The sequence below is a fragment of the Protomyctophum bolini genome, assembly GCF_963924005.1.
Source record: "Protomyctophum bolini genome assembly, chromosome: 15".
Classification (NCBI taxonomy): Eukaryota; Metazoa; Chordata; class Actinopteri; order Myctophiformes; family Myctophidae; genus Protomyctophum; species Protomyctophum bolini.
In genome coordinates, this window is record NC_137876.1 from 33,870,195 (window position 1) to 33,893,278 (window position 23,084).

General features: G+C 42.0%; 1 protein-coding gene across 2 annotated transcripts in view; it reads right to left on the reverse strand.

Annotated features, from left to right (window-relative positions):
* Positions 1-3,970: 3,970 nt before the first annotated feature.
* The window catches only part of tnika (TRAF2 and NCK interacting kinase a), a 106,035-nt gene continuing 86,921 nt past the window's right edge, over positions 3,971-23,084 (reverse strand). For both annotated transcript variants that reach the window (XM_080783495.1, XM_080783494.1), the window contains 13 exons: positions 22,088-22,156; positions 21,310-21,413; positions 20,826-20,928; positions 20,499-20,648; positions 19,306-19,420; positions 18,787-18,957; positions 18,075-18,218; positions 16,726-16,860; positions 16,510-16,610; positions 15,548-15,697; positions 12,303-12,462; positions 10,184-10,323; positions 3,971-7,820 (listed from right to left, as the gene is read on the reverse strand). In XM_080783495.1, coding sequence (XP_080639621.1) covers positions 7,737-7,820; positions 10,184-10,323; positions 12,303-12,462; positions 15,548-15,697; positions 16,510-16,610; positions 16,726-16,860; positions 18,075-18,218; positions 18,787-18,957; positions 19,306-19,420; positions 20,499-20,648; positions 20,826-20,928; positions 21,310-21,413; positions 22,088-22,156 — 1,626 coding nt within the window. In that variant the 3' untranslated portion in view covers positions 3,971-7,736. The remainder of the gene's footprint in view (positions 7,821-10,183; positions 10,324-12,302; positions 12,463-15,547; positions 15,698-16,509; positions 16,611-16,725; positions 16,861-18,074; positions 18,219-18,786; positions 18,958-19,305; positions 19,421-20,498; positions 20,649-20,825; positions 20,929-21,309; positions 21,414-22,087; positions 22,157-23,084) is intronic.

The window sequence follows — 23,084 nt, forward strand, 5'->3', positions numbered from 1 at the left end:
CATGTCAACTCCGTCTGCACATTTTTATGATCTTTGTTAAGAATTCCAAAATAATGTTTATTATTTTAGTTTAGGGGTTAGGTTTAGCTAACAAAATTAAGCAAAAACAAAATGGCTACATTGTACTAAAGAGGGTTAAGATGAAAACAAATGCCATTTTGTCAACTCCGTCAGACGTCAACTCCGTCAGATTTTGTGTCTGACGGAGTTGACGTGTATCTGACGGAGTTGACAAAAGTGTTCCTAAAACAATAAAATTATTGTTTTTGAATAATGGGCAGTATTCTAATTTGGCACACAGTTAGAGCATGCCTTAAGGAACATTTTTGGCTATGGGGCCATCACAGATTTGTCTCGTGGTGACCATGGCAGCCATATTACAAAAGAGCCGCCACCTGATGTTATTTTACAATAACTCAAGTTCTACACCACCTAGGATCTTGATTCTGGTGACTAAGACCTCATTTTCAAGGATGAGGGATACAGTGGTACAATTTAGACTTTCCCTGTGACCATGGCAGCCATTTTTCAAAATGGCCGCCACCTGCTGTTATTTTACAATAACTCAAGTTCTACACCACCTAGGATCTTGATTCTGGTGACTAATCATACATTTTCAAGGATGTGGGGTACATTGGTAATATTTAGATTTGTCCTGTGACCATAGCAGCCTTTTTTTTTTCAAAATGGCCGCCACCTGCTGTTATTTTACAATAACTCAAGTTTTAGACCACCTAGGATCTTGATTTTGGCGACTAATCATACATTTTAAAAGATGAGAAATACAGTGGTACTATTTAGATTTGTCCTGTGACCATGGCAGCCATTGTTTTTCAAAATGACCACCAACCTGCTGTTATTTTACCAATAACTCAAGTTTTAGACCACCAAGGATCTTGATTCTGGCGACTAATCATTACATTTTCAAGGATGAACTTTCTCTGGGAGAGGTAAGGGCTTATTTCAGGTGCAGGTTGAGTTTCTACTGACAGGACATTAAAAGGAGGTGGGCTTTCTGGCCTTTGACTTGCCCCTTTCAGGTACAGATGCACAGTTTGACTTCACTGGCCACTGCAGGGAACTGTGGGGGAGAAACTTTGGTCTCTTGACACCCCGATTAGGTTCAGGGTTTTTTTTTGGTGGAGACTTGCCTTTCATGACATCTTTGCTGCAGCAGTTGATCTCCTTACTGCCAGTGGTGGCACACTCTGGGTCTCTGGGGCATTGTATCTTGGTGGCCTCCTGCCAGTGTTTCTCCATCCTTCTCCTGAGCTCTGTGTTCTGGGGCTCTGTTATAGTGTTATAGCTCTGTCTTGGCTGGAGATTGCTTTCCTGCAGGGTCCAGCCCAGTCTTGTGCAGATGGCTGCTGGCCCACCTGGAGGCCCCAACCTCACTTGTTCGGTTGGTGTGATTAGGTGGGGTGGTCTTCCCCAATCAGGATGAGGGGTTTGACCCTTTCAAACGGCAGTCTGGCCAAGTGTCTGTATTTAGTTGTGAGTTTAGATACAGGATACGATTGCTCACCCAGCCCCAGGTGACATGAGGTGAAGGCTCCTTTGATTTGGTAACATTGCTTTGGTTGACATGCTGGGGACACAGAGAAAGACACTGATGCCTTCAGTGTCTGCACATCCTGCCTGATGGTCCTGAAGCCAAATCTTCTGTCTTCAGTCTTTCGCTCACTGTTCACTGCTCACTGTTCACCTCACCGAATTTAGCCCAAGGAGTTTGACCCCTAGTTTGGCCATAGACCCCCTAGTTTGGCCATAGCCACTTGCCCAAATGTGCCGACATGTGCTGACCTCATCACATCTGTGATGATGGCTATGGCCGTTTTTAGCCAACGTACGTAGTGTTTTTTGTGCAAAACTAATGCTTGGAATGGATCCAGAATCATGAAAAGCCCCTAGTTTGACATGCCACATGCTACTTAAAGCATAATGAAATTTAGAATATTTAGCCTTATATTGGTTGTTGATGGTACCCAACTTTCAGCAGCTGTCAAACATGCCCCTAGGGTGGTCAAATAGAAACCAATGTGGGATATGTTAGTAGACACCTTTACAAACATTGGTGAAGAAAATTCTTGGTAAGAAATGTATTCACAGATTTTATATTATTCTGATAATATTCCCTGAGTAAATTGGTAAAATAATAGCAGGTCCACCATTTTTGAAAATGTCTACCATCCATGGTCACAGGATAAATCTAAATAGTACAACTGTATTCCTCACCCTTGAAAATGTATGATTAGTCACCAGAATCAAGATCCTAGGTGGTGTAGATCTTGAGTTATTGGGAAATAACAGAAAGTTGGCGGCCATTTTGAAAAATGTCTACCATGGTCACAGGACAAATCTAAATAGTACCAATGTATCCCACATCCTTGAAAATGTATGATTAGTCACCAGAATCAAGATCCTAGGTGGTGTAGAACTTGAGTTATTGGGAAATAACAGAAAGTTGGCGGCCATTTTGAAAAATGGCTGCCATGTTCACAGGGCAAATCTAAATAGTACCACTGTATTCCTCATCCTTGAAAATGTGGGATTAGTCACCAGAATCAAGATCAAGATCCTAGGTGGTCTAGAACCTAAATCAGTTAAACTTGTCAACTCCGTCAGATGTTCGTCAACTCCGTCAGACGTTCGTCCCGTGATGTTTTTGTTAATTTCCAAAGAAATAGAAAATTCGCTGTCAAATATTTTGTGCTTATGTATTGAAACACCAACTGAAATGATACGTAATGATGATTTTTTTTTACATGGTTTTCATGTTATAATATTGAAAATAAAGGTTGAAATGACGGTTTTGAGAAATTGGATATTTCATAATAGTGTGATATTGGAACAAAATAATATTAAAAGATTTGTATTACTTAACTTGATTACTGAAAGCCATTATAAGATAACTGAGGACTTTATATTATTGTTGAAATGATAAAATTCAATTAAAAGGGATTTTAGTGTGTCTGACGGAGTTGACATGAATCAGGTATTAAGTGCATAAATGTCCCATTTTAGAAAGAAATGTTATGCGAAAAACCTGTTCCTTCTCAAGATTGGTAGTTGAGACCTGTGTCTACAAATACATCTATTTGATTTGAATGTATCTTAAAAAAAAAAAAAATCCAGTTTGAAAAAAGTTTTGTCCCTTATCTCAAGAATGGGTGATATGTATGTGCACATGTCATGCACAGATGTGTCTCTGCAAGTGTGTAAATAGTTGGGTGTAAATATAACCTATTGATTATTGTTCACTCTTGCAGAATTTGACAGGAACCTTGGAATGTTCAGGGTATGATCATCCCAATCAAGTTTCAGGCATCAGCAGTTGTTTGAACATGAGTTATTTTGTCCACTATACATACAGTACAGACACACAACCATGGACACGGCCAGGTCAAATTACAATACCCAACCATAAAGTGCAGTGAGTAATAGATTAATTAAAGACAGGTCCTGTCTGAAGATTAAGGGAAAGATGGAGGTCCTGATCGTGTAGGCAATTAACACACCTAACATGAAAGAAATACAATAAATTATACACATACATTACATTGCTTTGGGATGCGTTGTGAGCTTGTAGATCAGCTATCTTTGAGACATGACAGCAGCCACCGTGCGATGTATAAATGCTATAGCCATCATGTACAGTGCACTGTATCAGTGCATTATATGTACACTGTATTGTGTCTGGTCTGATCCAACACAGGCGGACACACACACACACACATGTGCTGTATACAGACATAAGACATTACGGATTCATGTTCTATAGTTTCATTTATTTCTCTCATTTCTCAGCATTTCTTTTACAAAACAAATAAACCCAAACTAAAACAGCATGTTAGTTAATGCTCATTCCAGATGAAGAAAACTAAATTTTGAACAAACAAAAGGAGAGAGAGAGAGAGAGAGAGAGATAGAGAGAGAGAGAGAGAGAGAGAGAGAGAGAGAGAGAGAGAGAGAGAGAGAGAGAAAGAATTAATTGTACAGTGTTTTATCATTTTTAAAGAAGAAACCTCGGTATGTAATGACTGTCAGCCTTACCGATGAGACGAGTGACCATCATGATGGACAAATATAGGCTTGAGGATTGACACAGATCCACTGCCTGTTGCCCACTGCCCCACACACACACATACATACACACGGAGGGAGGAAAGACAGCACTTGTGATCAGCATGGCTCTTTATTGCTAAAAACTCTAGCCTGCTCCCCTCAACAGTGACTTGACCAGTAAACCTAACCTGATGCTCCACATAAACGTGGCCTTAACAACACAACATGACAGAATGGCTTACTTTTGATACGTGTAAAGAAAGACATAAACATTTAAAATCATTTAAAAATTAGTTTTACTTTGTTGGATAACTTGAATTGTTTGGATCTTATGTGTTGCACTACTGTAAGGTTTTCTGTTAACCAGAAAACATGTCCGCTGGTCGAAATAATGACACCATCATTTCCCAGGGTTCTCCTCTGCATTGCAACTATGGCAAATGTTACGTTTTCTAAAAGGGCTGATGGAGTACTGCATGGGTTAATAGCCCACTCACATTATTTAAACAATATCGGTTAATGATGGCACAAAAAAAACACAAATCTAGTAGGCCTACTCTTTCAAAAGTTATCTTAAGGTCATAAATGTTAATCTCCATTACAGAGACATCATAATCGTGTTAAGAAATGAAATTACAAGGGAAATGTGTGAAGTACAGTCAACAACAACAATAATAGTAATTTGTTGGCCGCGGTTTCATATTTTTTTTGCTTATGCTAGGCACTGTACAAACAGGAGCCAAAAGAAAACCTGATTTATACTTGTGTTGTGCGCTGGTACAGCAGATATACAAGCTCACAACGGGGCATCGCAACATGATGTGAGCTTGTAGATCTACTACACGATGCCACAAGTACAGCCTAAATCAGTGGTTCTCAACCTTTTCAGGGCCCACTTGAAAATCTTCAAAGTGTTTGTGGCCCACCTATCCGCCCAAAGGCCAAAAGCCCAAACAAAGTGGTCAGATAGGTGGCCCGCATGCATTTTCGAATGAAAACTGTTGAAATACATGAAATTGTTTCTTTATTGCTTTTAATTTTAAAATATTAGTGTTTTGCCAATAGAGGATATGCGCATGCATAAAGTGAGTGGGTGGTAAAGTGAGTGGCAAGGTGATTTTAACGTTGGTTAACGCCGTTTAATGCAATCAGATAGGACTTTTCTGTTTGGATGTATGAGCTGTCAAGGCCAGAAAGTAGGTTTTTGGTGTTCCCGCATAACTTCTGGGTATGATGATGATGTCACACGCATAACCTCTAGTCTAGGCCCACAGGTTGAAAACCACTGGCCGAAATTAAGCATAAGGAGTGGTCAAACAAGGAAGGAGCGTGACTGGAGAATGCCTTGTACACAGTACAATACAGGTTTAATGTAACTCTTAAAATGTAAGAATTTACCAGTTTACAATTTCAGAGTTAAATTACCGTAACTCAGAATCTTGCCTTGTATGTTTTCAAGTGCTTTCACACTACCGATACAAGTCAATATCCCAGTTAAAGATGATATTCTATATACTCCGTAAACACACATCCTCACACTGTAAAAACAGAGTGCTAATTTAACTTCCGAGAGTGTATAAATGGGACGCATTTCTGGGTGACATTTGTACAATCTTGAGAGATGGATTAAAACAGGGTTTTCCTGTGCAGAGCTTGTTCATGAATAGAGTAGCACACCAGAATATTGTTGCTTTCTGGCAGAAACCCCTTATCTCCATATTTAAACGTTTTATGTTTTTCCTAAATGAATGCCCTACTTCTTCATACTACAGTGTCACACAGAAGCAAAAATAGCTGATATCTGATCTACGACGCATTTTGATAGATCGTCCATTTTTTTATTTGAATCCTGAAAAGTAACAGTTTGGGACATATGCGGTTTCCACCCGACAGCAACAATATTTCACCATGGAAAAGGACAGACTGAGACAGCCAAACCCAACAATACATGGAAAACGCTAGTTTTATGTGCTAGTATGCCTGCTAAGACGGCATATTCATGCTATCCCAGCATCCCCTCTGTCTTCATCAGGTTTCCCTATGAAAATATGAGCTCATCCAGGCTTAAGCTCAATTTATACTCCATCGTAGTTTGCGACAGTCGTATGACAAAGTATAAATCAAGCTTTACTGCTACATGTGGTGGTCTCTTTCAAATACTCGCTTTGGAGAGCCAGGGTTATGAAAGTAACCTTGCGTTTCCATTATGCAGGGCTCTGAACTTAGGCCACAGCATCCCAGAACCATGTTTGTGCATGTAAATACAATATAACCCAATAACACTTTCTCAGTGCCAGGGTGAAGTGAAGTTCGTGCACACAGACAATGTGGTTTCATTCTTTTTTGTTTTTGTTTTTTTAAATCCGGACACTTATTCCAATCACGTTAGGATGCTGATGTCGCTGATTCAGGTGTCACTTTCTGTTCTGTCTCTGGCATTTCACCATACAGTCCCACACATGCACTTGAGAGCATGTGCGCACGCACGCACACATACACACACACACACACACACACACACACACACACACACACACACACACACACACACACTCCTGAATCATAGATATATAGATGTGCTGTACAATTCAACAAGTTTTGGACGCTGAGAGTGCCTCCAAACTGTTACACAGGCAAGAACAAACAAGAAGAAAAGAAAGAAGAAAAAAACCCATTTGTGATGAACAGAATGACGCTCTCATTTTGTTCATGTTAATGTTACAGTATATCTGATGCAGCACCTTCAGAGTTTTGAGAGTTAAGAAGAGAGGGATCGAAGGGGAGGAGGAAGAGTCGGAGGGGGGAGCATGAGGACAGGATCTGGGTGTTGATGTAATCTTAAAGGGACGCAGGTTTCATCTTTGCATACGGTCGCACCACCACCACACCTTCCCTCCTCTGGATTCTGACCTCACATTTGGTTGTGGTGTTGTTTGTGTTGTCAGACAGAGGGAGAGGATGGCGAGGAGAAGTGAGTGAGGAAGAGACAGGTAGACGATGGAAAACAAATCAGGCAGACCCGCCGCATTTCGGGGGGGGGGGACTTGACTCGAGGTCCCTCCCCTCCACTCAATCGCATGACCATGTTGTCCATTTCTATACTACTCTACTGTATGTCCACATTTGATTTATCTTTTGTTCCCATTCTGGGATGGGTCGAGGAGGGGGGGGGGTAGAAGACAACCAGAGGAGGTAGGACAAGGAAAGGTGCGGGAGGGGTATAGGGTGTTTCTTCACTTTGTTGAAGATTTTTGAATGTACTGGCTCATTGAAAATGAAACACAGAGAGAAGGAGCTGACAGACACACAGAGAGAGAGAGAGAGAGAGAGAGAGAGAGAGTACATAGCCAGTGGCACCAGTATTACCAGTATTGCCAGTCACTTGCGCAGTGATGGCTTCTGCTTGTCCCAACAGAATCCATAGTAACATATCTCTTTAGTTAGAATCAAGTCTTTGTTTATTTGTAGTTGATTTTGTTTTCTTCTCTACGATATCTTTGACATTTATTTCTACAGTGTTTTAGCCTCTCCAGTGTCATAAGAGTTCAAGGTCTGACCTTTCTAGTCCATCGGTCGATTTGATTGGCGAGCGATGAGCCTCGGGGCTGAGATGGATTGCTATGCTGGCCAATGGGTGAGGAGTGAGGCAGCAGGGCCAGTGGGCATGCTCTTCACCAATTCATCATGGAGTTCCTGTTTAAGGTCATGAAGAAGACCTGGCTACTTCCTCCAGAACGGACCGACGCGAAGAACACCTGCACAAAAAAACATGGATTACAGCTGTGTGTGTGTGTGTGTGTGTGTGTGTGTGTGTGTGTGTGTGCGCGCGCGCGGGAACAGCAATGCGGGAGCTGTCAGGTGGGAACTGTGTATGTCCAAAACAGTGCCCCTTTAATTATTAATTTTGTTTTTGTAGATCTGCTAATTTCACTACTTTAGTGCAGTCTGAGCCAGAAGTGCCTCTCTACTGCCCTCTACTGGATGTTACTACATCCATGCTAGTGATAGCTCAACAACTGGGTAAAAAAAAAATCGACTAAATATCATAAGATTTTAGTCGACTAAATCTACAGTTGATTTAGTAGACTAAAATGTATTTTGGCGGGCCTTGATGCCGTCGTAATGATTGATTTTACGCTTGCTAATAGCATGCCAACGCGTCGCAGTGCGACGCCTTGTGCGACGCCTTTGTGCGCTACTGGATCTCTTGTCCACTAGTCCCTTCCTAACGTCTATAGTTTTTATTTGTTGACAAAATTGTCAATATATTTAGTCTCAGTTTTATCATCATAGCTTAGTTTTCATTTAGTTTTCATCAGAGAAAAAAGGTCGTCAACAAACATTTTTAGTCATACTACTAGTCGACAATATCAACACTGATTTGGTGTAGGTTTAGAAACTATAAAAGCTGTCCTAGCACAGTCCCAACTCAAGTCAGCTTTAGTAACTCTAAAAGCTGTCCTAGCACAGACCAACTCAAGTCAGCTTTAATTTAGTAACTCTAAAAGCTGTCCTAGCACAGACCAACTCAAGTCAGCTTTAGTAACTCTAAAAGCTGTCCTAGCACAGACCAACTCAAGTCAGCTTTAGTAACTCTAAAAGCTGTCCTAGCACAGACCAACTCAAGTCAGGTTTAGTAACTCTAAAAGCTGTCCTAGCACAGACCCAACTCAAGTCAGCTTTAGTAACTCTAAAAGCTGTCCTAGCACAGACCCAACTCAAGTCAGCTTTAGTAACTCTAAAAGCTGTCCTAGCACAGACCCAACTCAAGTCAGCTTTAGTAACTCTAAAAGCTGTCCTAGCACAGACCAACTCAAGTCAGCTTTAGTAACTCTAAAAGCTGTCCTAGCACAGACCAACTCAAGTCAGCTTTAGTAACTCTAAAAGCTGTCCTAGCACAGACCCAACTCAAGTCAGCTTTAGTAACTCTAAAAGCTGTCCTAGCACAGACCAACTCAAGTCAGGTTTAGTAACTCTAAAAGCTGTCCTAGCACAGACCCAACTCAAGTCAGCTTTAGTAACTCTAAAAGCTGTCCTAGCACAGACCCAACTCAAGTCAGCTTTAGTAACTCTAAAAGCTGTCCTAGCACAGACCCAACTCAAGTCAGCTTTAGTAACTCTAAAAGCTGTCCTAGCACAGACCAACTCAAGTCAGCTTTAGTAACTCTAAAAGCTGTCCTAGCACAGACCAACTCAAGTCAGCTTTAGTAACTCTAAAAGCTGTCCTAGCACAGACCAACTCAAGTCAGCTTTAGTAACTCTAAAAGCTGTCCTAGCACAGACCAACTCAAGTCAGCTTTAGTAACTCTAAAAGCTGTCCTAGCACAGACCAACTCAAGTCAGCTTTAGTAACTCTAAAAGCTGTCCTAGCACAGACCAACTCAAGTCAGCTTTAGTAACTCTAAAAGCTGTCCTAGCACAGACCAACTCAAGTCAGGTTTTGTCATTGCCAGTGGTGTAAAGTAACTAAGTGTTTCCAATTTTCAGTACTTGTCTTTTACTTTTACTATACACTACATCTCAGAGGCACCTTCCAATACATTCATTGTATCATTATATTATGACATTAGTTACTAGTTACTGTGTACATTTTGATTATTATTACAAAACATACAGTAACCACTTCAGCCCTATATATTTTGACCATTTGGAAATAGCCAATTTACAAGCTGAGCTTGTAGAGCTGCTATTTTCAAAATATTTTTTTATTTAAAAACTTGAAATGGTACATTCTGCATAACATGACTACTTTTCTACTTTTGCTAATTTAAGTACATTTTGATGTACTTTTATATTGAATTCAGGACTTTTACTTGTATTTCTACATTATTATTGTACTTTTGTATTGTATTGTATTGTATTTTTCTCTCTCTCTCTCTCTCTCTTTTGCACACTCTTTATCCTATCCTTTTTTGTCGCTGTTGTTACTGTTTGACGTTATCTATGCTGCTGCATTGTCTGTGTGTCTTGCCAAGTGGTTCAGTGTCTTGCCTAAGGACACTTCGACATGTAGACAGAAGGAGCCGGGATTCGAACCGCCGACCGATGGTTCATTGGACGACCTACTCTACGTCCTGAGCCACAGCCTTGAACCTTGCTACATGGCCACCAGGCTCACCTTGTCGTTCCTCTCACAGAGGAACTTGAGTCTCTGGGCTCTCTTGTGCATGAAGACCCCGTCCAGGTGACCCGTCTCCACTGAGCGGATCTCAATGGCTTTCTCACCCCACCCCATGATCTGGTTCGAATGGATGTATGCTGGGAAAGAGAGAGACAGTCAGTCAGTCAGTCAGTGAAAACTAAGATTATTAGTTTTCTGTTGCTTTCTTATTCAATCTTGTTCTGTATTACGCTGATTACAAGATTTATTTAAAGCAGCACTATGTAACAGTTTTTTAATTAATCAATATGGTGTGTGTAATATATATATATAATATATATATATATATATAATTAATACAAATATAATTTTGTCAAAACTGTATCGTAGAGTATGTTAATACAAAATAACTTACATTATACAATTGGGGTGGTTGTATTTAGTCTCCCTGCTCTACTATTGAGACATTTTTGAAAACAACTGTGAAAGTGTGCAAAAGTAACTACCACTGGCTGCCAGAGGAGGGCAGTAAATCACAACAAATGCATTTATTCACTAGGAGGATTTCAATGTCAGACCACTGAGAGTTAGAGCTCCAGGCCAACGCCATGCGACAATCTTTACTCTTATCCATACCATGATAATTGTTCTAGGTGAAGTTAATCTATGCTCCATTTTATTTTAAAAGTCTACTATCATCAATATCACCTGAATGGTTGAACTGGAAAGCAGACATGAAAACGTTACTACAGTCAATGCTTTCTGACCTCTGCTCTTTCGGCAAGAACAATGATACACCTAATGACTGACTGACAATGGTGTTCTGCAGTACTTAGTTTAAACTAGTCATTAGTCCTACAACCTATCTCAAACCCTCACCCTAACCCTAACCTCCCACGGGGCAGCACACCTAAACCTAACCTTAACCCTCTCCCAACCCTTAACGCACCCTCACCAACCTTAATCTGGTCATTTTAACGCACCCCTCACGAACCTTAATCCGGTCATTTTAACGCACCCCTCACCAACCTTAATCCGGTCGTCTTAACGCACCCCTCACCAACCTTAATCCGGTCGTTTTAACGCACCCCTCACCAACCTTAATCCGGTCATTTTAACGCACCCCTCACCAACCTTAATCCGGTCGTCTTAACGCACCCCTCACCAACCTTAATCCGGTCGTTTTAACGCACCCCTCACCAACCTTAATCCGGTCGTTTTAACGCACCCCTCACCAACCTTAATCCGGTCGTTTTAACACACACCTCACCAACCTTAATCCGGTCGTCTTAACGCACACCTCACCAACCTTATGTCTAACCAAAGGATGCCTCCCGATCTAAAATGCTGCTCACTAGCAAGCAATGGCAGGGAAATCCTGTTTTTTCCACATCATGTCTATCATCCTCACTTTTGTTTTATAACTTCAATCCATTCTCTCTCCCTTAACTGAACCCCCATAAGCCCAGTTCTCTGAGACCTCCCTTTGCTATTGACACACACACACACACACACACACACACACACACACACACACACACACACACACACACACACACACACACACACACACACACACTTTTAACTTCTGTTTCGGTGGGTTGCTTTTCTGTTGTTGGAATTCACTGGAATTGGAAATCAATGTGCCCTCCCTGTGCTAAATCCATTAGGGCCCATGAAACCTATTCTACCAACAACAATACAACACAAAAGTAATTGTCGAAACACGGGAAACAGAATTTATGTTTGAAGGTTCAAACATAAAAATGTGAACACAAAGTGCACAGATTTAGCAACCACATGTTAACACGCCCAAAAGATGTCCAGTTTGACCACTTGAGCCCTATACACATCTACAAGCTCACAACGATGGCGATGTAATGGTTTCAGGGTTGTGAGCCGGCCTGTAGTTCGGGAAATTTCCTAAAAAGAGTATAAAACCTGATCGCATCGCTCTACAACCTAGAGGCGCTTGCTGACCATGGGCACATTTTATTAATGGATTAAATAGGCCCGGGCCCTCAAGGTGTTAAAATGGGGGTCCTTGACATAAAAGGTTTGAGAACCACTGGTTTAAAAAACATTAGGAAGCAAGGCAGAAAATCAAGGCCAAGGTTGCTTATATAGGGGACCGTACCGACAGAGGTGGGCATCTCTCCCCATTGGAGCACCACGTCCTTGGTGATGCGTCCGTACGTGTTGACATAGACCCCCTCGTCCTCGTAGCACAGCAGCATCTCCATCCCATCAGTTTTAGGGAGCACCACGATGGCATGGGGGGTCACCTGGCTCTGGATCTAACACACATACACACACACACACACACACACACACACACACACACACACACACACACACACACACACACACACGTTAGGTTAGAACCTTGAATCGGCCCAATTAAATTATGTTTTTCAAAATCATTTAATTTTAACATTTTACTGATACAAATAGGGTTAATGTGGTTTAGGGGAAAATGAGGCATTCAAAAAACGAATGCACTACGGGGCCTGGCTAATTACTGATTACCTGATAATTGGCTTGGCCCAGACCACAGGTCTAAAAGCAGAACGGGCTATGCACATGGTAAAAAATATCCACTGTTTTTCATGTTTAATATTAAATTAACATTGTAGGATTGTACTATGCAACTAAAAGCTGATGGTCAAACAGGCAAAGTCAAGGAAACCACTTTCCCAATGCGCGCACACACACACACACACACACACACACACACACACACACACACACACACACACACACACACACACACACAGGTGTGCTAATCCCCATGTCTATCCTGGAGACCCACTACATTAAGTAGCATCCCAGACAGTCATGGGGTTGCAACTCACAGTCAGACTTAAAACGTCGGACAGGGGATTAAAACGGTACTGTGGCGGAGGAACAAGGATGCTGAAGTTTCATCTTAGCCTTTGGGAGATTTCACTTTCACCGGAACTCTATACAGAATGGAATGAACTTGTTTTTAGTAGCAGTAGTAGGTACTGCAGTTCAGGGGCTCCCAAATAGCCATAGCCTATTTTTGAGGAGCGCTAGCCCCTCCTATACACAGGTTTAATGTTTGTCTTTAGTTCAATGTTTGTTTTGTAAACGCCAGTGACAATGAAGGGGAAATGTATGCCATAATGTAACTCATTACGTCATATTGTCTCTTTATTGTTAATGGCGTTTAATGTATGTGTTGGCACCGTTTGTTTTACATCACCATTACATCACCTAATCAACATGAGTTATATTAGCGCCCCTCACTTCACAGTTCACACGGGTGTGAAGTCATTTCTTATTGTGGGCTCGCTGCAGCAGCAGCAGCGAGGCCACTATACAGTATGTATGCAGTATGTGTATAATGTATGCAGGTCTATTGTGTGTCAGAAAAATGTCCAAATTTTAGAACAAGCACTTCAACCTTTGTACCGGTAGACGTAGACAGAATATTTTGCACGTTCTTCTTACCGAATGTGGAATGGAAACGAGTGCGTGTGAAGCTAGTTGTCAAGTGGCTGAGGCCCACTATTGACCTTCAACACAGAATGACTGTCAAAGTGTACCTCAGCCACTTTGCGAGCAACTGTACATGTCAGCACCGTAACCTAGCAACACCACTTGGGAGGACAGGACAAGATGGCATCGCTTAGAGAGGGGGCATGTGCCCTTTTGGAATGATAACAAATTGACTGTTGCCACTACGGTCTCAAACCCAAAAACAGAGGCATCGTCGCATCGAGTGGCCCCTTTAGAACATTCAAGCTAAGAGGCAATTTTGAGTGTTGTGTGAGCGGCTGTTTGGTTTGAGATCTGGCCGATTTGACACTTTCTTTAAATTATACAGGATTCTTTTTTTGTCTGAGTGTATATTTCCAGCTAATCATGAGAGTTAGCAATTGTCTCGCAAAGTATTCAAGGTTTTTCCATTCATTCAAAAGACGTTCTGATGCTGACTGGCACATCAAACATGATTCATGCCTTGTGAAGTCTCTGGCGAGTAAGATGAATTAACTCTGCTAAATAGATCTTTGGGTTACGTTATCCACACATCCGTACTGTAATGAATTGTATCTTCCACAGACACCTCTAAGTCTAGCTCTACTGTGGTTCCATCTATGGTTTTTTCTATCAAAGCATCTATTGATCTAGTCTAAAGGATTAGGGACGGATGGCAGGATGTCACCTTCATCTGCCGGGCAGATTGGAAGACAGAAGGAGTGAGAGGGAGAGAAAACAGAAACAGGAGGTACACAGTAAAACAATCATCCCACGGTGAAGAGCATTCATGATATCGTTGCTGCCGGGCGGAAAACGTGCAAGTCCAAACCTTTTTTAAATATTATTCTAAAAACGATTTACATTTGTGAAAATATCCGATCTACACGCATTGCGAGGCATAGTGTGCTTGTATATCTGCTGTTTTCACTACTTTTGTGTGACGCTCTTGTATGATGAAGTAGTACGGCATTCATTTACAACAAAACATAATAAGCTGGAATATGGACATAAGGTTTCTGCCCGACAGCAACAGATAACATCCAAAAACATTAAAAATGTAAAAATCATAATGCCTACAGTACAAAAGGAATGTGAGCATTCACTACTCCGTATAAAATGTAAAACAAATAATAATTGCCATGCAGCATTAAAGTAATGCACGTGGGGGAACCATTTGACTCAATACTGACCTCAGCAAAGGCCCAGATTGGCAAACGGGACAGAAATCAATGTAGCCAGTACAGTAGCACAGTGGCAGCAAATGAAGTGTTCCGACTCTAAATGAGATATCCACTACTTGAAAGCAGCATCTACTCTCCGTGAAATGATTGATGGCGTAATAGGTCAAATTAAATATCATACGCCTTCATAAATAGCAGATCATCCAAGTCATTGGCTGAGCAACTGAACACTTTTATAGCGGGTATTAACTATGTTTTGATCCCCTCTGCCTCTATAATGCTGGACTATCATTTTATATTTACAAACTGGGCATACAGTAATGACATAAAAGATGGCATACAATTAATTGTTCATCTACACTGTATTGGAAGAACACCTAGATACAGTATGGTTGCTGTCAGGCAGAAACCTTATATCTCCAAAGTTTCGGACATATGAGGTTTCCACTTGACAGCGACTATATGACACAGTGAGGTGGATGATCTTACCATCATAAATCATGCTCTTGTCATCGTCGTCAACAGGGGGAGCAACAAATATGCACATACTGTACACACTCCTACAAATTATTAATTTACGTCACCGTCTGCATAAAGAGCAGAGAGCGAAGGGCCTACTCTATATACAGAGGGTACAAAAGAACAATGCATACTACTGATACACAAACCTTTGCGCGCACACACACACACTTACGTGGGAAGGGATATAAATGTCGTAGGGGTTGCCAGAGTCCACGTCGATTACATGGAAGCCCACACTTGAGCCGTATATGACCTTTAACCTCTGACCCTCCTCCACCGTCAGGTCAACCAGTTGGGGTCGGTGCTGGAGCTCAGTGAACGACTAACCAACAGACCAACGGACAGACAGTGGGAGAGAGAGAGAGAGAAACAGTGGGAGAGAGAGAGAGAGAGAGACAGAGACAGAGACAGAGACAGAGACAGAGACAGAGACAGAGAGATATTTGGGTGAGAGAAAGTGAGAGAAAGAAGTGGAGGGGGGGGTGATAAGTACATTTTATTTGAATGTTACAATGTATTTGAACAGAAAGAAAGCACAGCATGAAGCATTTAAATGGTTAAAAACAACAAAAAGACAAATTAATCTCAAAACAAAACAGCACACCCATATTTTGGGTGTAAATTAAACTTCCCATGTTAGTAGTCTAGTAAGTCTGCACTCTGCATCGAAGCACACTTGAGAAAGAGCGGCCCTCCGCAAAATTCACTAACAATCTTTTGTTTTACTGAATCAGACTACTAGCGTGGGAAGTTTCGAAAATTCCTTTACACCCAACATATGGGTGTACAGCTTAGTGAATCAGGCAATGTTTTTAGGTGGTTCTCAGAAACGTCTACAGAGGCTGCAGCTCTCAAGACCCGAGGAAGGGCATCCCAGAGTCTGGGAGCTGCAGACTGACAAACTGTGTCACAGTTAGTAATTAAGCCTGTACAAGGAAATACCAATAGACCCTGGAGACATGCAGAGGCAGGATGGCAATGGCAGAGAGACAAACTTAATTGATCTAACACAATCAATGATTAGACCTGAGGCATGTTAGAAAGGACTGGCTAACATGCGTGTCCGTGTGTGTGTGTGTGTGTGTGTGTGTGTGTGTGTGTGTGTGTGTGTGTGTGTGTGTGTGTGTGTCATACCTTGAAGGCCATAAACTTGTGGTAGGGTTTGGGAGCCCAGGCATAGATTTCCACTGAGTTCTTCAGGGCAATCACCAGGAATTTGATCCTCTCATATTTCACTGGAAACACAGGTATAAAATGGTTCAATGACAGACAGACAGACAAATATGCACTACAAGTACACGTGCGTGCACACACACACACACACACACACACACACACACACGGCCTTACCGACTTTGTAATGCACGCAGCCCTCCAGCTCCCCGACTGTGATCCAACCCTGTTTCTTTTCTACTTCCGGGTCATTGTGCAATATCCTGTTCCTCAGCCAGGACAGGTAGTAAACACGCAGCTTGTTCTTCTTCCCTGAGGAGACGCACACACACGCACACACACACACACACACACACACACACACAGTGGTGTAAAGTAACTAAGTAGCCTATACATTTACACATTAGATACATACATTTATAGTACTGTACTTGAGTAACACTTTGAGGTACTTTTACTTTACTGGAGTATTTCCAATAAAGCAGTTGAGACAAATAACAGTTCACACTAATGATCCATACATATATAAATGATGGATAAGGGGTCAGGACAGCTAGGCCTTTTCGGGGAGGGGTCAGAATAAATGATGGACTTCTACACAACATCTCGGATGCAAATATTGTACTTTTACGGCACTACATTTATTTGAAAAGAATGCGTTACTAGTTACTTTGTAGAACCATCGAGGAGGCTAGGTATCCAGATTATTTATATGATTTCTTACAGATTTGTAGTGATTTTTTAGTGATTTTATATATGATTTTATATAATAGTCCGGCCAATTGAAAAGCTCACGCGATCCGACCTAGTGTAAGCTTTGTAGATTTGCTATTTTCAAAAGGTTCTTAGACATTTTATACATTTGAAAACTTGAGAAACGAGACGTTCTGCATAAAAGAGTATTTTCTACTTTTGGTACTTTTAACTACATTTTGACAACAATACTTTTGTACTTTTACGAAAGTAATTTTTTAATTCTGGACTTTTACTTGTAACAGAGTATTTCTACATTGCAGTATTGATACTTTTACTTCAGTAAAACCAAGAATGACTCTCAGTTATAACTGCCAGGTGCAACAGCTCTTGTAACGCCCGTTTTCATTCGTTTCCAACGTTCTTCTGTTGGTTTACTCACTGTGTTTTGTTATGGTTGTCCTCTACTCTAGATATAGTTAGCTCATAACATTATCTTCTGTTGCCACTCGCTCCGCATTGCGGTGGTCAGAGTATGGGTTTTTATGTCGTTCAGACTATCATTGGCTTAAGAGGCAGCCAACCATGATAGGTGACTATAGTAAGATTAAGATTGTCTTTGCGGTCGTCAGTAGTGATGGGTGCAAATGTAGTCCAGGCGCTTTTCAAGCACCAAAATGGAGTACTTTTTCCACCACTGCATGCTAGTTTAAAACTGAAGGAGGAAGTGCTGACTGGGTTCTGCGGCTTTCTTAAACAGGTACTCTTCACTGCAAGACTGACCAAAGAAAAACGAAATGAGTGAGTGTGTGTGGACTGAGTGTTAAGCTAACCTGATATAGTAACCAGCACATTGAGGCCTTCCAACACGTCCATCTGCAGGAAGCGTCTCCTGGTGATCAGGTTGTAGACCTTGCCCTGACCGCTGCGGTCTAGCAGCATCAGACCGTTCTCTGTTCCCACCAATAGGTTCACACCTGCATGCACGCATGCACGCATGCACATACGCACACACACACACACACACACACACACACACACACACACACACACACAGTTGACATTTTGTTTACACAAACAAAAAAATAAAAGTCCAAAAAACATTTAAACCATTGGTTTTCATCCTGTGGGCCGGCATCCACTGGTAGGCCACGAGGGTATTGCAAGTGTTAGTATAGGTGTGGTTTGGGAGGACTCACTCAGGAGCGCATTCTTTTATCAAACGGAATTCGTATTGCGGGTGGTTTGAGGAGGTGCTTTCCGTTCTAAACCTGTGTGTGCAAGATAGCAAATGTAGGGAAAGCTCATCAACAAGCCTACAGACACACCTCCACCCGCAAATAAAGGTGTCAGCATAATGTATAGTGGGTAGTATGGCCGCAAGATACCATTTACGGATAGTGGAAGCTCCTAAATGCATAATTCACTGATTGTAGTTAATGCTGGTAATAGGAAAATAAAATGTCCTTGTGATACCAATGAATAGCAACTTAAAATACAGTATGTTGATTTCAAAGGTTGAGAAGCACTGTCTCTGCCTCTCACCCCAGAGCGCGGCGCAGAGGATCTCAGAGTTGAAGCGCTTCTTGTACTTGCGGATCTCCGGCGTGTCGCTGTGGGGCCTGATGTTAGTGGGGTTTACGTTCACCACGGAGATCTTTCTGGCCTCGTTTAGTCTGGCCTGTTCCTGCCTCATCAGCTCATTGGCAAACATGGCTAGAGTAAAAAAACAAAAATGTGGTGATTGATTTGTTCCACCAATAACAATTATTGTCTGATGATTTAATAAAATCAGTAGAAACTAAATAAAAAAATATATTACATAGACCTAGAACTATAAGTTTTCTTTCCACACAATGTACAGATAGCAAAGTCAAGTCAAGACAACCAATCAAGACAAATTGCTTGGATACAAGAGATTATTGCCAAATATATTACACGGCTATGAGCAGAGTTAGAGATACTGTATGTAGGTCATTCATAAAACTCTTACGGTTGACGGTAATGCGATGGAGATCAACATGGCATTTGTAATCAAAGCTTTGCTGTGATTGGTTTACTTACAGTGTAGTTCACCTGCTGCTGACGTCTCATCATCATCATCATCTTCATCGTTCGTTTGATAGATGCGTGGATCGACGAAAGGAGTGAAGGAAGCCTTGGATCCACCCACGCCAAACTGTGAGACAGGAAACAGTCCCAGTTTCACTGTGTGTGTCTGTGTGTGTGTGTGTGTGTGTGTGTGTGTGTGTGTGTGTGTGTGTGTGTGTGCGTGCGTGCGTGCGTGCAACCATCTATTATGATATTTTACAGCTGTTTGTGCTTCAGTACGTTGACAAGCTTTATGGAGATGCTGATTGTCCTTTTCCAGCTGGACTTGGCACCTGCCCACAGAGCCAACACTACTGGTGTACTGACCATGGTATTACTGTGCTTAACTGACCAGTCAACTGGCATGACCTGAACCACACAGATAATCTAGGTTTTATTGTCAAGAGGAAGGTGTGAGACACCAGATTCAACAATGAGTTTAAAACTGTTCAAAGAAAACTTGGCCTTCCATAACACCTCAACAGTGCCACATCACCTCCATGCCACGCCCCATTGATAAAATAATTTGTTCAAAAGTAGCCCAGACCACATTCACATTTTGAATTATATTACGGAGGAAAATTCACTTTTCCATAATATTAAAATCTTTTGAGAAGGAGCTGTATATCGTAATCATACCACAACAGTTTGACTCCATAAAACGATTTACCTGCTATTTAATCAAATATTCTACGCTGCCGAGTTTATGTTTATTACCTTTAGAGGCTTGTTATGATCATCAGCACCAGCAGCGATGACAATGTGGAACGAAACCACAGTGCAGAGCAAGTTGTAGTCCAAACAAACCCCCCGTTCAATTTCCCAGAAGCCCTAGCAGCCCAGATGATGACTTGATTTCCGGTTTCGTCATCATAGCGTGACGGCCTCGTCATCAGGTCCCGGATAAATCCCCCGTTTCTTTTTCATTATTTAAAAACGGTGAATTAAACACATTAAACAAATGTCGGGTATAGCGTTTTACGTGCGGTGGAACACTGGATTAAACAATTAGCGGCCGTCAAACTGTTAATCTTACTCGAGCAAAAAGTTGGAAATAATTGTGATATTGATTTGAAGTCATATCGCTCGTCCCTAGTGTGCGTGTGTGTGTGTGTGTGCGTGGTGTGTGTGCGTGGTGTGTGTGCGTGTGTTTCTGCATGTCCAACCTCAGCCATGTCACTCAGCTCCTGCAGGGCCGTGGTGGGCGTGGCTGATGGGGAGTTACTCTGCTGCACCAGGTCAGGCAGGTTACCATGGTTACCATGGTTACCAATCCCATTGCTCTCCGCGTGTCCCCCTCGCCTCCTCTCCTCTGTCTGAGATGGAAAGAGAGAAAGAAAGACATACAGAAGTAATTCAGATGTGTGTTTGTGTGTGTGTGTGTGTGAGTGAGTGAGTGAGTGAGTGAGTGAGTGAGTGAGTGAGTGAGTGAGTGAGTGAGTGTGTGTGTGTGTGTGTGTGTGTGAATGCGTGCGTGCGTGCGTGCTCCTTACCTCTCTCATCACCAGAGTGCCGTCTTTGGAGCTATTGTAGGAGTCTCCAAGAGAATCCTCTGTCAGCCCTCCATACGACTCCACACTACCCTGCACTGCCGGCCTGCAACGCGCACACACACACACACACACACACACACACACACACGCGCGCACAAAGGAAAGGAAACCCGATCATTTGCATGACAACTCTGAAAAAACTATACTGACAACTCACTGGCTTTGGAAATGCCCTCATGAGTCATGACACATCTAGACAACTTCAGTTTTACAAGTTTTTACCAAAATAAATGTATCGTTCGATCAAGATCGACAGAGAGAGAGAGAGGGAGAGAGAGAGAGAGAGAGAGGGGGGGGGGGTATCTAGAAACAGAAAGCATCAATGACAGATTGACAAACAGGAACACAGATAGAATGATGGCAATGCGGAAAGACGGAGAGAGAAAGAGCAATAAAAGGGATGGAAATGAAGCAGGCGTCTTACATGACGCGTGGGATGTCACTGACAGCCACCGTCCCATCATGCCCCACTGTCTCGCCGTCCTCGTCGCTGCTCTCCGACTCGCTGGAGGAGGAGTAGTCTGTCACCTTCATCACGACAGAAAGACATCAGAGCAAATGTTACATCCCCGAAAATTTGCATTAGCACACTGCAACGTCTGGGGAGCCGCGGGGCACGAGAGACAAACAGACGAGGGAAGAAATGAATAATCTTAGTCATCATCAATATCGTGTCGTGGGTAATGCTAAATGTGCGTGCGCATATCGTCAGTTTTATTGTCAGATGTCACTTCGAAAAACACTCTTAACCACACAGACCCTAGTGTCCCTATTCTGGGTATGTCAGAATAATGGGTACAACCTCACAAGGTGTCGCTGACACTGCAAGCTTGTAGACTTCTTTATTTTTTCTCCGCCATGCAAGCTTTTTTTTAATTTTCGGTGAGGAGAGATTAGGTGTGAGGGGAAAATGGACAGGACAAAGTACACACCCCTGGGTAAGCCCAGTCAACGCAGTATATAGGGTTTAATTGGTTAACTGTGGTGGAAAGAAGTGATTCTTAGCTATCGTCCCCTTCTTTTATTCATTTTAATTTTCAAAAAATTCAGAAAGATACAGTATGTCACACCATAACACAACTCTGTCACCTGATGCGTGTAAAGAGTCGTCACACACATAGGCCTGTCACAAATATTACGTAGTAGCCTAAATGCAATTATTTGAGATACGTGTGAGCGTGCGTGCGTTCATTTCTGTGTACCTTGACTGGAGGTCTACTGCCCTCCTCCACTCTCAGCTCTCGGAGCTCCTTGGCCAGTGCACTCAGGTCCTGGAGACAGACAGACAGACAGACTAGCCTCAGCGACATTGTCATTTTTATCAATCTCCAATCCTACAGAGGTGGGGCGAGACCATGCAGGGCCCTTATTTATCAAGCATCTCAGAATCACTCCTAGCACAAAAAAAATAAAGTAAATAAAGTAAAATAAATTATGTCAATTGTAGGACACCAACTGGAAATCATGATGATGTATTATTGTGTTTTGCTGATAACGGGAGTTATGGATTGGGCACATTTAAAAAGTACAGTGCAGGACCCCATCCCCCACCAGGATTAATTAATCTATTTATTGCGCATTGCCAAGGTTTTTCCCCTTTCAACCCTTATTTTGAAGAGCCAAATATCCCTTACGATGACTGTGGTGTCTTGACCGGTTACTCGGTGCAGAAAAAACCCGACTGCGAGTATCACAGCGCCTGCTGTCGGCCGTTGAAAAACCTTGTTTTTACCGATTTGGAGATAGAGCACACAAGAGTGCAAGTGGATGCATGCGCATTTTTAAATGGCTGCGTCCACTGTAACACTTTACAGTTACACGTATGCTAACGGTAGAGAGTTATCGATGTGATCCGATCAAAACCTTGATTAAAGAATATAAAGTCTACGGTTCTGACAGGCTGCTAGACTAATGCTTATCTACGGTTACTATGTTTCTGGCAGGCTTCGTGTTAAATACAGACAATAGCACCACTTACACAGTATGGGCTGTATTTTGCGTACCAGGCCTTATTACTTAACTTAAGACCTAGAGGCGTGATCAATGCCATTTGGCTATTCTGAGTGGCCAAAGAGCATTGATCACGCCTCCAGGTCTTACGTTAAGTAATAAGACCTGGTACTTAAGACACGCAAAATACAGCCCATCGTGTGTATACAAGTGATCAATAAATCTAAATAATTATATTTATTTATTAGT